The sequence below is a fragment of the Ambystoma mexicanum genome, chromosome 13, assembly GCF_040938575.1.
Source record: "Ambystoma mexicanum isolate Mex_15411 chromosome 13, UKY_AmexF1_1, whole genome shotgun sequence".
NCBI classification, from domain to species: Eukaryota; Metazoa; Chordata; class Amphibia; order Caudata; family Ambystomatidae; genus Ambystoma; species Ambystoma mexicanum.
This window is the reverse complement of record NC_090938.1, coordinates 700,806,365-700,819,990: the sequence shown is the minus strand read 5'-3', so window position 1 is coordinate 700,819,990 and position 13,626 is coordinate 700,806,365. Positions and strand designations below refer to the sequence as shown.

The window sequence follows — 13,626 nt, the reverse complement described above, 5'->3', positions numbered from 1 at the left end:
GATTCCTCAGCCCTTAGACCTCAGGGCTTAACGCCGCAAGGGTGGGGGAGGTGGCCTTTTGTGTCTGGTGACCCAGTCAGGTGACTTGGTCAGGTGGTAAGAATGTTAAAGCCACAGGTACAACACAGGCACACACACCTCCTTCTCCTTTCTTCCTTTCTTCAGTTCTCCAGCAGGATAAGTCACTCGCCACAGCCAAACAGTGGATTCCTCAGCCCTTAGACCTCAGGGCTTAACGCCGCAAGGGCGGGGGAGGCGGCCTTTTGTGTCTGGTGACCCAGTCAGGTGACTTGGTCAGGTGGTAGGAATGTTAAAGGCACAACACAGGCACACGCACCTCCTTCTCCTTTCTTCCTTTCTTCAGTTCTCCAGCAGGATGAGTCACTCGCCACAGCCAAACAGTGGATTCCTCAGCCCTTAGACCTCAGGGCTTAACCTATCTCATTTATTCATGTATATAAAGGAGGAACTATGCTCTTTTGATCACAAAAGAATGTACAATAGGTATCAAATCTGATTTGACGGGAAGCAGTGAGCTTCTTACAAGCACTCACAGTAAACACTACTGAGCCCTTTCCATTGGAGGTGCGTCCCTTGTCCGTGATGCATGTTATATGAGTAATCCAAAGCCTAATTTATTTCATTGGCTATAGTGAATGCACAAACATCTAACATATTTCAGAGTACCAAGTCTAGCAGCAGAAAAGAGTGTACGCTTATAAGCTAAGGGAAAGCCGTCATGGAGGTTTGGATAGCACCCCGAGCCAGCAGGACAAATAAGGACAAACAAATACAGCAAGTAGCTGGGACAGTTAAACCGGAGAAGAGCGAGAGGAATCGGCCGCGTAGCTCTCAAACCTCCACTGACGAGCAAAGAAATAAGGTGTCTGACGTCTGCAATAAAAGAATGCTCGGGAGGATAGCTCGGGGGCAACGTGTTCACCTTGGAAGCAAGACTACATGGAGCAACACAGGATCGATCCCTGGGTCCGCGCCTAGAAACCTCTCGGTATTAATCGTGTTATAAATAACCCATCATATCATCTACACCACCAAGAGACAGACAAGAGAGCCCAGGATGGTAGGTCTCATCAAAGCAGAAGTCAACCTCTTGCCATCTCAGAAAGGCTCCACCACTTGAAGTCCCCAATCTACTCAGTGTTTGCAATAGCTCCTTCCCAAGGGTTACTGTTAGATTAGGTATAAATACAATATTGTTGTAAAATAAAATGATGGACAAACATACCATTCTATATTTTAAATATACACAATTTATTAAGTAAGTAGATTGGAAGCAAAATTAATTCAACAGGCCTTTGAATGCACTCGCCTGCACGCAAGAATAAAATGGTAGTAGGTGGGAGGCAGCAATGCCTGAGATAATGTCCAAAAACGGTACAATTGTCTAACTCCCAGTTCACAAGAATCTCAAGTTTGATTGGGACACACATGGAAACGTTGGCCAGCCAAGGGATAAAGGTTTCCGCTGCTGAAATGAGACTGCCATCGGATTTAGCCCCGTCAGCAAAACGATGAAGGACGAAGCAGTTTCATTTGAGCTTGGAGTCCTGTGTCTCGTGCCCTGAAGCTGGCCTGGCCGGGGGATTTCCCCTACTCAACAGGGTACACAGGAACCTAGTCTCTGGAGCACGTCCATGAAGGACCAAGTGGCGGCTGGCTTTGTTTCATTGTAGCGGGCCATGTGATAGAGGTTCCCCCCCTTCTGAATACATCTTCATCCAGGCCTAGGCTCCTCAGGAGCAGGTTGGTGAATGCGCATGCAGTGGTCTAGAACCGGCTGGTTGGTTTCTCTCTTAAGCCACCTTCCATTGCCACTTATAACTTTGCCACGCTCTTTCTTCATCTTCTGAAGTCTTGGTTATTTATATGAGGTTAACTGTTCTGCTGCATTTCTCAGAAGAAGCTTTGGGGATCAGAGTACCCCAACAAGCTGTCTTACCGCAAGCAGACTGGTGATGGGGTATTTGGTGATCCCAATTTGTTTTGTCAAGTGCTGGACCATGAGGCATCGTGTTCTCATTTGTCACACAGAGAAAAGGGAATCCTTTCTGTGCAGTCACGCTGCCCACTCTGAAAACAACCAAGAGGACCTCAGAAGGCCCGCTGGACCAGGTATCCAATGGGAGTGGGAAGCCTATGGCAAAAAGTAGCCCAGGTCTGCAGATCAACCAGACTCAGATTCTGAACAGCGGGAGATCATGTACAAGCATTTGCAGAGTCGGGGGGTGACCAGGAGGCACAGAAGAGTTGGGACCCGTGTTCCACCTGTCACTGTCCAAACATATAGTGCTCTGGGAACCAGGCCATAGGAAAAGGGGGTGTCTGAATTTAGCACCATATTGGAACAAGGTAGAAGTAACTCGTAGTAGACTGTCAGCCATCTTAAAATGCCCCCACACCTAACTGCAGTTGGCAAACTCATAATGTAGGCAGGAGACAATATCCTCTTTTATTCGTACAATCGAAACCTAGAACTTGGCTTTCAGGTGTATTAGCTAATCAAGGCCAAAGATGTCAAACAGAAAATAAATACCCCCTCCCATAGTGACAAGCCAAGCCCAGTGTCACCAGACCCCAGGCAGGTCCTGCACATCAATGCTTTATCTGGCCCCAGTGTCTAGGCATGACAGGATCCCACATTTGCAACTGGGGGTAACAAAATGCATGCCCGAGACAACATAAAGCCCATCATTCTACGATTACAAAGGAGAAGAAAAGCTTCCTGCATGACAGCGTAGCTCAAGCAAATAACCCTTCACAAATGTACCATGAAACGAGGCCTCCATCAGCCCCTGTAGCACACAGTATATGCCAGACTCCGTCTGCATTATTCTCTGATGAGATTATGTCCATTCAAGATTGAATTGCTAACCACATGAGATCCTGTGCAGCTTCTCCGTTATATGACAAAACGGCTGAGGTTTCGCTCTCTCGCTTCCTTCCCATCTCCATGTTGGATGCGATTGCTTTAGTAAAGCCTCTTCTGAGCAGGAGTGCCCATGTCCAGCTGAAACCCTAAAAGGCAGCACTGATATCTTGTCACCACCCCTGACCCAAATATTCAGCTGTGCTCTTGAGGCAGGAATCCTCCTGAGCCTCCTGACGAACAATTGCATCTTCTAACTCCTAAAAAAGGCAACAATGATCCCAATATTGGGTCCAACTGCTGGCCAATAAGAAACACACACTCATTCTGAAAGGTCTTGGAAAAAGTGGCAACTCACCATTCCAGACATACAGTAATATCTCTGTCTCCTCTCACATGCCTATCACACACCTCTCACATGACTCTCACGTTCCTCTCACACACCTCTCACATGACTCTCACGTTCCACTCACATGACTCTCACGTTCCACTCACATGTCTCTCGCAATCCTTACACATACCTTTTACACACCTCTTACTCTCCTGTCAAACGCCTGTCACATTCCTCTCCTATTCCTCTCGCTGTCCTCTCACACGTCTCTAGATGCCTCTCACATTCCTCTCATATGTCCCTCAAATTCCTCTCATGCCTCACATTCCTCCATCATGCCTCATATGCCTCTAACACTCCTCTTGTCTCGCACACACCTTTCTCTCTTCTCAAACGCCTGTCACATGCCTCTCCTATGCCACTCATTCTCCTCTCACATACCTGTCACATGCCTCTCACATTCCTCTTACATGCCTCCCACACACCTCTCTCCTCACACATACCTGTTTCATGCCTCTCCAATCCCCTCTCACTCTCCTCTCACATGCCTGCCAGTCGCCTCAGTCACCTCTCAAACACCTCTCACATGCCTTTCACAGGGTTCTTAAACACCTCCTTTTCTCCTCTCAAATGCATCACATGCTTCTCATACACCACTCACTCTCCTCTCACATGATGATATGATATGGCATTTATAACGCGCCTACACACAAGTGTTTCAAGGCGCGACGAGGCAAGGGACGGGAACATAGGGAGGACAGACAACGATCCTACTAGGTCAGGTGTCATCCACATCGCGCAAGTGCATGGGAAGGGGGAAGGGATAGTGCAGTACATGGCAAGATGATAACAATAAGTAGCTACCAGCAAGTGGCAAGTGCATGAGTAAGTGCGGACATCAGGTGTCAGGCTGGGAGGGGGACTGTAGGGATACAGAGACAGTCCCATAGTGCGGGAGTTGCCAGGTAAGCAGTGCAGGAGTGAAACGCTGGCGGGGGAGGACCTTATCCAGAGATCAGAGGATGTCCAGGTAGCCGGTGCAGTTCCTAGTTTCATAAGGAGGCCAGAAGAGGGGGGGAGGAGAAAAAGCAGAAGCAAAAAGAAAGGTTTGGAGGAGCTTCTGGAACCGGAGATGGTTCTCCTCGAGTTTAAGGGAGGTAGGGAGGCTGTTCCAAAGGGAGGCACCAGCCGAGGAAAGAGATCTACCACCAACTCGCTGCTTGGAGAAGCGACTGACCCTGAGGGAGTTGGAGACGGATGAGCTTAGAGCTCGAGAAGGGAGATATTTAGGAAGAGAGAGTTGAAGGTATTCAGGCCCCAGGCCCCAGAAGGCCTTGTGGATGATGCAGAGGGTTTTGTACTTAACCCTCGCAGCCACTGGGAGCCAGTGCAGAGATTTCAGTCCTGGAGAGATAGGATCCCTGGGCTTGAGGCCAAGGACAAGTCTTGCAGTCCAGTTCTGGATAAGTTGCAGAGGTTGGAGAGTGGAAGCGGGCAGGTTTAGAAAGAGGCTGTTGCAATAGTCCAGCCTAGAGAGAACCAGAGCTCTGGAAACAGTGAGCTTCTGGGGGAAGGAGAGGAAAGGAAGGATACCTCTAAGGAGCTGCAGCTGGTAGTGTGACTTCTTAGAGACATCAGAGATGTGAGGAGAGAAGGAGAGTGTGGAGTCGAAGATGACCTCAAGGTTCTTAGCCTTGCAGGTGGGAGCAGGAAGAGGGTCAAGAGAGGCCGTCCAGAGAGCTGCAGGGAAGGAGGGAGCGGGTGTGCCGATGAGGAGAATCTCGGTCTTAATGGCATTAAGGCAGAGGTCATTGGCGGCACACCACTCCTGGATAGTAGACAGACAGTTAGAGATGAGAGAGGGAGAGGAGGAGGCCGAGGGTAGCCTGAAAATGAGCTGGGTGTCGTCAGCATAGCACTGAGAGTTGGGGCAGAGAGTGGCGGTGCGGTGGGCGAAGAGTGCCAGGTATTGGCTGAACAGCCAGGGAGAGAGTTTAGACCCCTGGGGGACACCACAGGTAAAGAAAAAGATAGCAGAGAGTAAGGACCCAAGTTGGACCTGGGAGGGTCGGTCAGAGAGGAAAGAAATCAGCCAAGCCAGAGCCTGACCAGTGATACCCAGGTTATCACAGAGACGGTTGAGCAGGATGGCATGGTTGACTGTGTCAAAGGGAGAAGACAGATCAAGCAGGATGAGGACACAGAGGGTGTTGGGGTCAAGATTGGAGAGAAGGTCTTCACAGATGTTCAGGAGAGCGGTTTCCATGCTTCTGGCAGCTCTGAAGCCAGACTGATGGTCATGTAGACAACCAACAGATTCAGTGTGGAGATTAAACTGGGAGATGGCCAGTTTCTCCAGGAGCTTGCCCAGGAAGGGAGTGATGGAGATTGGGCGATAGTTGGCCGGGCAGGAGGGGTCGGCAGAGGGTTTCTTAAGAAGAGAGTGCACAAGGGAGTGCTCCAGGGTGAATGGGAAAACTCCAGTGGCAAAGGAATGATTGCAAAAATCAGCCAGGGCAGGAGCCAGGGAGTCGATGTGGTCCTTGATAGTTTTGGAGGAACAGGGGTGAACCTGTTTCGATGAGACTTTCATAGATCAGACTTGTCTAGAAATCCTGTCTGCAGAGAAAAGGGGGAAGGCAGAGAAGGAGGGAGGGGTGGTTGCAGAGGGGCCAGAGGAACAGCAGGGAGTAGGGGGAGGGAGGGGATAGGAGGAGAGTGGGGACGGGATGTCCTGAGTTTTAGAGATGAAGTGAGAAGCCAGTGCTGTGCAAAGGGCCTGGGAAGGGACAGGAGAGGTAGAGACTACGGCAGGATTGGCCAATCCCTTGCAGATTTTAAAGAGTTCAGCCGAGTTGTTAGATGCCGCAGAGATGCAGTCTTGGATATGAGCTCTCTTCTTGGTGAGGACAGAGAGCTGGTATTGCCTTTGGAACAGGCGGCAGGCCAGTTTGTCAGAGGATGTACATGAAGCACACCATTTCCTCTCGGCCACCATGCACTTGTGTTTTAGGGTGACGAGGCCAGAGTCCTACCAGGAGTTACACTTGGCTTTTGGCTTCAGGCGGATTCTCATGACAGGGGCAAGGATATCAAGAGTATCAGATATAGCAGAGTGGAGGCTGGAGAGGACTGTGTCAGGGTAAGAGTCAGCCAAAGGGGGAGGGTGGGTGAGAAGGTGGCGGTGAAAGCCTCAACTGACACGCGCTTCATGGGTCGGATGACCGAGAAGGAGGGTGGCAGTGATGAAGGTGGCTTGGCCTGAGGTGTAGGGGGGGTGATGTGGGAGGAAAGGAGAAAGTGATCACTCCAGGGGAGAGGAGTGGTGAAAGGGACAGAAAGGGAAAGGTCTGTGGAGATGAGAACATCCAGAGTGTGCCCTGCAGAGTGAATCGGGCCAGAGGGGAGAATAGTGAATGAGAGCGTGTCGCAAAGGTTGCGGAAGAGTCCAGAGGGAGGACAGGTGACATCCAGGTAGTTGTTGAAGTCTGCAAGAAGGAGGAGTTGAGTAGTTGAGGCCAGGAGTGAGGAGGAGAGGTCAGCCCACTCAGAGGAAGGAGGAGATCTGACCAGGTGGCCGATAAATAGTAGCCACCGTAAGGGAATGGCTAGGGGAGAGAGAGAGCCTGCAGACGAGGCATTCAAAAGAGGAGTAGGCCTGCGTAGGAGCGACAGAGGCAGGAATCCACTCGGGGAAGATCAGGGCTACCCCCCCACCAGAGCGGTAGGACCTGGGCACGGAGAGGATCATGTAGCCGTCAGGTAGGAGCGTGTCAAAGCTGGTGACAGAGCTGGCCGTGAACCATGTCTCGGTGAGACCAAGGATATCGAGGTCATGTTCTTCCAGAAGGCGGCAGATATCAGAGGAGTGTTTGACAGCAGAGCGAGAGTTAAGAGTGGCAATGTGGAGAAGGTTGTCATCCTTGAAGGCCTTCCGAGGAGGGGTACAGATCAGAGGTATGCCCTGCGGAGGTGTAGAAGGAGCCGGAGAGGGGGCAGAGAGGGAGGGGGAAGGCTAGGTAGCCAAGGAAAAGGGAGAAGGGACAGTCGGAGAAGAAAGGAAGTTGATGAGGCGTGGGAAGCGTCTATCAAAGAGGTGAAGGTTGGCCTGAGGGCCTTGGACCAAGACGGTCCCTTTAGAGCAGACATTAATGATGACCTTAGAGGAATGGAAGGAGGCCAGAAGGGCGTCCCAACGGGTGCCACCATTAATGGGAGAAGAGGGGAAAGGAGAGAGAACAGAGATCATATGAAGGGTCCATAAATCAGGTGAAGGCATGACAAAGAGGATGCCTTAGATTCTTCTCACATGCCTCTCACACTCCTCTCACATACTTTGCACCCTCCTTACTCTCCTCTCACACTTCTCCTTTTTTCTTTTTAGGTATCTTCTATGGCTACAAGGGGCTTCTGCTGCTACTGGGGATATTTCTAGCTTACGAGACGAAAAGTGTTTCTACCGAGAAAATCAATGATCACCGTGCCGTGGGGATGGCTATTTATAATGTGGCTGTGAGTATCTCACCAGGCTTTCCTGACAACCTTCTGCTTCCCCATCACTGAAAGCTGCTGCGGCCCCTAAATTCAACTCTGATGCGTTATGCCACCTACATTGCTCACGTGACGTCTTTGGACTATTGGCATAAGCAGCAACCTCTGACAGAGGGACTGCAGACTGGGAGACCTCAGACTTGGCGTGCTTAGGCAGGGGATGCTTAGCTATGTCTCGCAGACTGGTGAACCTCAGACTAAGGGTCCTCACACAGTAGGACTTCAGGCAGAGGGTGAGGTGGACTTCATTGGGGCCTCTGATTTAGGCTGCTCAGACCTAGCAGACTCAGACTAGACTGGCAGATCAAAGAATGTCCTACCCCAGAGGGGTCTCAGGCAGAGAGACCGTAGACAAGTGCAACACTGGCAGCGGCGCCTCACACGGGGTATTCGGGCAAAGATATTGTCAGGGAAGTCCTATTCACAGCTGTGCTCTCAATGTGTAAAATAAGTCAACACTCTTGCATGTTCTCTGTCCCTCCAGGTTCTCTGTCTGATCACTGCACCGGTCACCATGATCCTGAGCAGCCAACAGGATGCTGCCTTTGCCTTCGCCGCGCTGGCCGTGGTGTTCTCAGCCTACATCACCCTGGTGGTGCTCTTCGTTCCCAAGGTGCGTTAATGATGGAAAGTGAAGGAAGATTAAACATGAGCAGTGATGTTGCATGAATACGTTTTTAAGTCATCAAAACAGGAGATGTATATGGGAGCATAGAGATCGGTATGAACAGCAAAAAGAGGGATGCTATGTCACTACTGTGCGCATCACAGTTACGGTCGGCCACATATGTAATACTTTGCCCCGCTTCTAGGATAATGTGTCCGCTCAGCTGGACTCCATTTCTGGAGGCTGCATCTGGTGGATTGTGTTAGTCTCTTCAGGCCACTTCTGGAGTATTGTGTCCACTTTTGTGGACAGTGGGCCTCATTACGAGTACAGCGGTAGGGGGTTAACGGCACCGATGCCGGTGCCGTTAACCCCCTACCGCCGCATTTGGAGGTCCCTTAGCGGGTCCCACTAGGGCCGGTTGGTTTTACCAGCCGCCCTTAGCGGGACCCGCTAAAGGAACAGGGAGCTAATAAGGGGCCCGCTATTTGCGGGCCCGTTATTAGCTCCTTCCCCATTCCCGTTGAGCCCTATGGGGGCTCGAATGGGAATGGGGAATGGTTTTCAGAATGGTGACTTACCGGGTCCTCCAAGGTTAGAATGACCCGGTAAATCCCCATTCCGACTACCCGGACACGGGTTTGGAGGCAGCCATGGTGCTAATAGCACCATGGCTGCCTCCAAACTCGTAATGAGGCCTAGTATCTTCTGGAGGGTAAAGGTTGTCTAGGTGTCTAGGGAAAGACTGTTCTCATTGGCTGTCCTTCTGTTTTCAGATGCGTCGTCTGATCACCCGCGGTGAGTGGCAGTCAGAGCAGCAGGACACCATGAAGACCGGCTCCTCCACCAACAACAACGAGGAGGAGAAGTCGCGTCTGCTGGAGAAGGAGAATCGAGAGCTGGAGAAGATTATCTCTGAGGTGAGCGGGTGTATCATGTGCGACCTGTCCGCATTGACGCCAAGGCCTTGATGCCATAGACAAGCTTGGAGCAGGTCCCTAGGCTTCTCTGCATTATGGAGAAAGTCACAAGGATGTACTGAACCACACCATCATGCCTAATGCATAGTTACATTATCTATGATGACGGGGAAAGCAGTCGGATCTGGTAGCACAAAGAGACAGACAGTGGGCCTCATTACACGGTAGGCGGTGAGCCATGGCGCTATTAGCGCCATGGCTCATGCCGGTAAAATACCGGCACCGCCTTGGCGGAAAGGGGATTTACCGCCCCATTCCAAGGTTGGAGGGGCGGTAAATCCCCTTTCCGCCATTGCCCTTCCCCATTCCCATTTCTGCCCCATAGGGCTCTATGGAAATGGGGAAGGCGCTAATTACGGCACCGCAATTTTGCGGTGCCGTAATTAGCTCCGAGGTCCCTTAGCGGGTTGGATATTAACGCCTGTAAGAAGCAGGCGTTAAATCCTCCAACCCGCAAAGGGACCTCGTAGTACGGCGGTAAGGGTTAACGGTCACTGTTGCCATTAACGGTGACCGTTAACCCTTACCGCCGTCCGTGTAATGAGGCCCAGTGTCTACATTAAAATATAGATATGTTGTAAAGCATGTTATCATAAAGGCATAGACCTACAACCCGGGCTCTAAGTATGCTTGTCCATTGTGCTCCCAGAAATCCGGTATTACTAGCAAGAAGATAAAATAGGGAGTAACTGTCAAATGTTTCAGGCTCCTTGATGCCACCTTCACTGCTGTATTAATGTGTTCAGGCCTATAGCATCCGTATAGCGCAGGGTTGTCCAACTCCAGGCCTCGAGGGCAGGATCCATGCTGGATTTTCAGGATATCCCTCATTAATATTCATGAGATAAATTAGCATACAATGTTTCTAAATGTATGCAATAGCGTAAAGCTACAAATGTGTTGCATGATCTTAAGAGAGCCTTAGAGATACTTCTATGAATGTACAGCAATTCCTCAATTCAACCAAAGTATGGACCTCCGCAAAAATACCTATTTTAAAACTGCAAATATATTTTTACTTGATTAAAAATACTCCATCTGAGAATAGGAACTACTTATTTACTCCCTCAAAGCCCCTTTTATTCCGAACATCTGAAAGCAGTAAGTAAAATACACCTGCCTCAAAATATCACCTGGAGCCCTCCCAGCAATAACTAGAACACAAAGCTGGAAAATGGCAGCCAGGCCATCCACCATTAAATACACAGCTACTGAAGGACACCTTTAAAGGGATATATTGGCCGATCAGGACCTAGTTAGTGATCGGGTACACACGGGAAAGAGGCCTGCAGATAAAGCCGGATTAAAAGTTCCATGAAACACAATTATTTTAACTCATCAAGGGATTTCACATTGCCCTTCTCCATTAAATGCAAAACAGACTGTCCGATATTGTTTCCTTTTCTAAATTGTAATTATGTGGCGTTTTTAGATATTGCCTCACGTCAGGATCATTTCTAAATGCTCTAAGAGGTTTTACAACTACCCAAATAAATGGTACCCAGTGTATTCACCTCAGAAGAATTAAGGGCTAAGTCAGCCTTGCCGGGATTCATACCTGTGACTGCAGGCTGCACACAAATACTGCAAGAAAGTGCTTAACTCGCCGAGCTGTGTTGACAGCTTATAGAGCTACAAAGCCTAGGAGGGACCATTAGGTCTTCTGCAGCAAGATCTCCAGCGGAGATCAGAGTTCAGGGTGACCTCAGCTGGGTAAAAAGGAACTTCTAAATGAACAATCAGCTCACTTTTCTGGTAGCGGAGCCAAGCTTAAGGCTTACGCTGCGAAGAGTGGAGTAAACAGGGATAAATGAGGCAGAATTATATAAGGTTGATAGTGAAAATATGGAAACAAAGATGTGCAATAGTTAAACAAATCAGAGTTTTAAAGGCTCTGTGCATCTGTTTAAAAAAAATAAAAGTTCAGACATGGGTGAGAATGAGAGGGATACAAATACAGAATGCAGCTAAATGGCAAAACACCACACGATATTGGTACATCGTGAATGGCCGAAAAATGTCTTCTGCCTGAAAAATATCGCTAAACATGGTTTGGAGGTATGAGGCCGATTTTCAAAAATGAACACAAATGAAAAAAGCACAGCGGATGAGCTTTTTTCATTTGCATTCCTTTTAGAAATGTTCAAATCACCTTTTCCACATACGTAACCTGCTCCTTTCCTGGGGGCTGAGCTGCAGCTCAAATGTTGCACTGGCCAGCCCCTCACATGCATAGATGTCAGGAGCGCGCTACCGACACTACTGTATAACTGGCTCTAGGCGCATTTCACAATGGCATGCCCTTACATGGCCTGTTTCTCTGAAATGCTAAAATAAACATGGATATTCATGTTTGAAGGATTGAAACGCAAGTATGAGGATGACATGCTCTCGACACTGTTCCAGGGTCCCGTCTCACCACTCTCTGCTCCTTCCACATGTCCAGGTTCTTGTCTCACCACTCTCTTCTTTGTCCGTGCTGCTGGGGTGCTTTCCTCCCACTATTCTCTGCCCTATACACACTTCCAGGGTCCTGTCTCACCACTCTCTACTCCATCAAGACTTACAGGGTCCCATCTCACTGCTCTCTGCTCTCTCCACACTTCCATGTTCTCATCTCACTGCTCTCTACTCCATCCAGACTTCCAGGTTTCCGCTCAACACTCTCTGCTCTGTGTAAGGAAGTCATGGTATCAAACAGTGAAGACAGACACAAGTGATCACAGTTCAAGGGTGTTAATTGAACTGCAGTGGGTTGATTGGACGCCTATCTAATCCTAAATCTAAGGATGGGAGCAAGCTATGACCATCAAATAATAATAACGCAGTCCTATTCAAGTCTCTGTCAAATAAAAGGGCCTATACTAATAAACCTTGTGCCCATCCCTACTTCTAAATACAAAAGGGTGTGGGACAATTGTGTATGCAAAAAGAAAGGTGTTCAAGAAATAATATGTCAGGACGGTTATGATATGATACAGCATTTATATGAAAGTTGGGCAGTTAGCTTCCCTTTCCCACGTTTTGAGCACGGGACAAGGTGGCACATTCGAGCTTCGCACACACTCTGGCTTGTCTGTCACGAGGATGCAGTTACAAGCGAAGGTATCAAGGCCTTTTGCCAAATCCTCTTTTCCAATAACAGTCTCTTACTGCAGAGGGGCTGTTGTAACAGACAAATATCAAAGTTCCACTCTTATCAGGATTTTCAACTGCATAAGTTCTCGCTTCCAGTATTCATCGTGGGTCTCTTTCTTCGACCACAATGTTCTTAATTGGTTTCCCTCGTTCGGTTTCGGACCATGGATCTCCCACGTTCGGCCTCGGATTCCTTGTTCACAATATTCACATTTGGTCTCCTTCGTTCGTGCTCCGACCATGTAGTCTCACTTTCTACAGTTTCCTCTTGATATCAAAATCGAAGACTTTTGAATGTGCGATGCATTTTGCTTACACCATTGCAGGACCACTTTGATTCACTGATCAATCTTCTACTTTCGTTTCTACCACTTCTTGGCAGGATACCTTACAGAGATTGAGCACATTCACAGTGCCGGACCACTCTGTCAACAGTATTGTATCTTTTCCTTCTCAAGTTAAAACATTCATCAGTCGTTTAGCTTTACTCGCCTCTTTCATCACATGCATTTAACAATGTTTCTTACAGCGCTCGTTATACAATGTTGCAGCTTGCAACCTTGACGCAGACCAGTCTTGTATCGGTCTCCCCAACTCACCGCCTGTGTTGATCTCTGTGGCGCATTTTTGTTCTTGAAGCCAAGGACGATACCACAGCGCCTGCTGCTCCTCCCCGCCTTGGTCGGTTACGCAGGAGGGCCTCCGGTAACTCCGACACACAATGCAGGATTCTTCAGTCAGGTTTTCTGGCCTTAGCCTTTCTGATTCGAAGGTTTCTTGAAAGTATCAGTTTCTTGCTGAAAAGGTCAAGGGTATTTCCCTCCTTGCAAACCCTTCTTGGTTTGCCATCGTTCTCCCCTCGTTCAGTTGCCAACTCGAAACTGCTATTCCTTTGTGTGCTTTGCCTCGCTCAGAGTGTGCCCTCATGCACTGCCTTCTATCCGTGTGGGGAAGATCAATGGAAGTCAGGTGTGGTGAGTGATTGTCAGTAATTGCCTGTCTTCGCCTGACCACAGTAGCGGGACATGTCATGTACCCTGCTCGGGCGTTAAGCCTATTTTCTCCCAGACAGAGCGGGCTCTCCGTGTGGAAGTGTTTGTGAAGGGGGGGGCAAAGCTCCCATGCATCCCAC

At 49.1% G+C, this 13,626-nt stretch overlaps 1 protein-coding gene across 2 annotated transcripts in view; it reads left to right on the top strand.

Moving 5' to 3' along the window:
* Positions 1-13,626, top strand: part of GABBR1 (gamma-aminobutyric acid type B receptor subunit 1) — an 844,797-nt gene that overhangs the window by 817,771 nt on the left and 13,400 nt on the right. For both annotated transcript variants that reach the window (XM_069634794.1, XM_069634795.1), the window contains 3 exons: positions 7,603-7,730; positions 8,254-8,382; positions 9,153-9,296. In XM_069634794.1, coding sequence (XP_069490895.1) covers positions 7,603-7,730; positions 8,254-8,382; positions 9,153-9,296 — 401 coding nt within the window. The remainder of the gene's footprint in view (positions 1-7,602; positions 7,731-8,253; positions 8,383-9,152; positions 9,297-13,626) is intronic.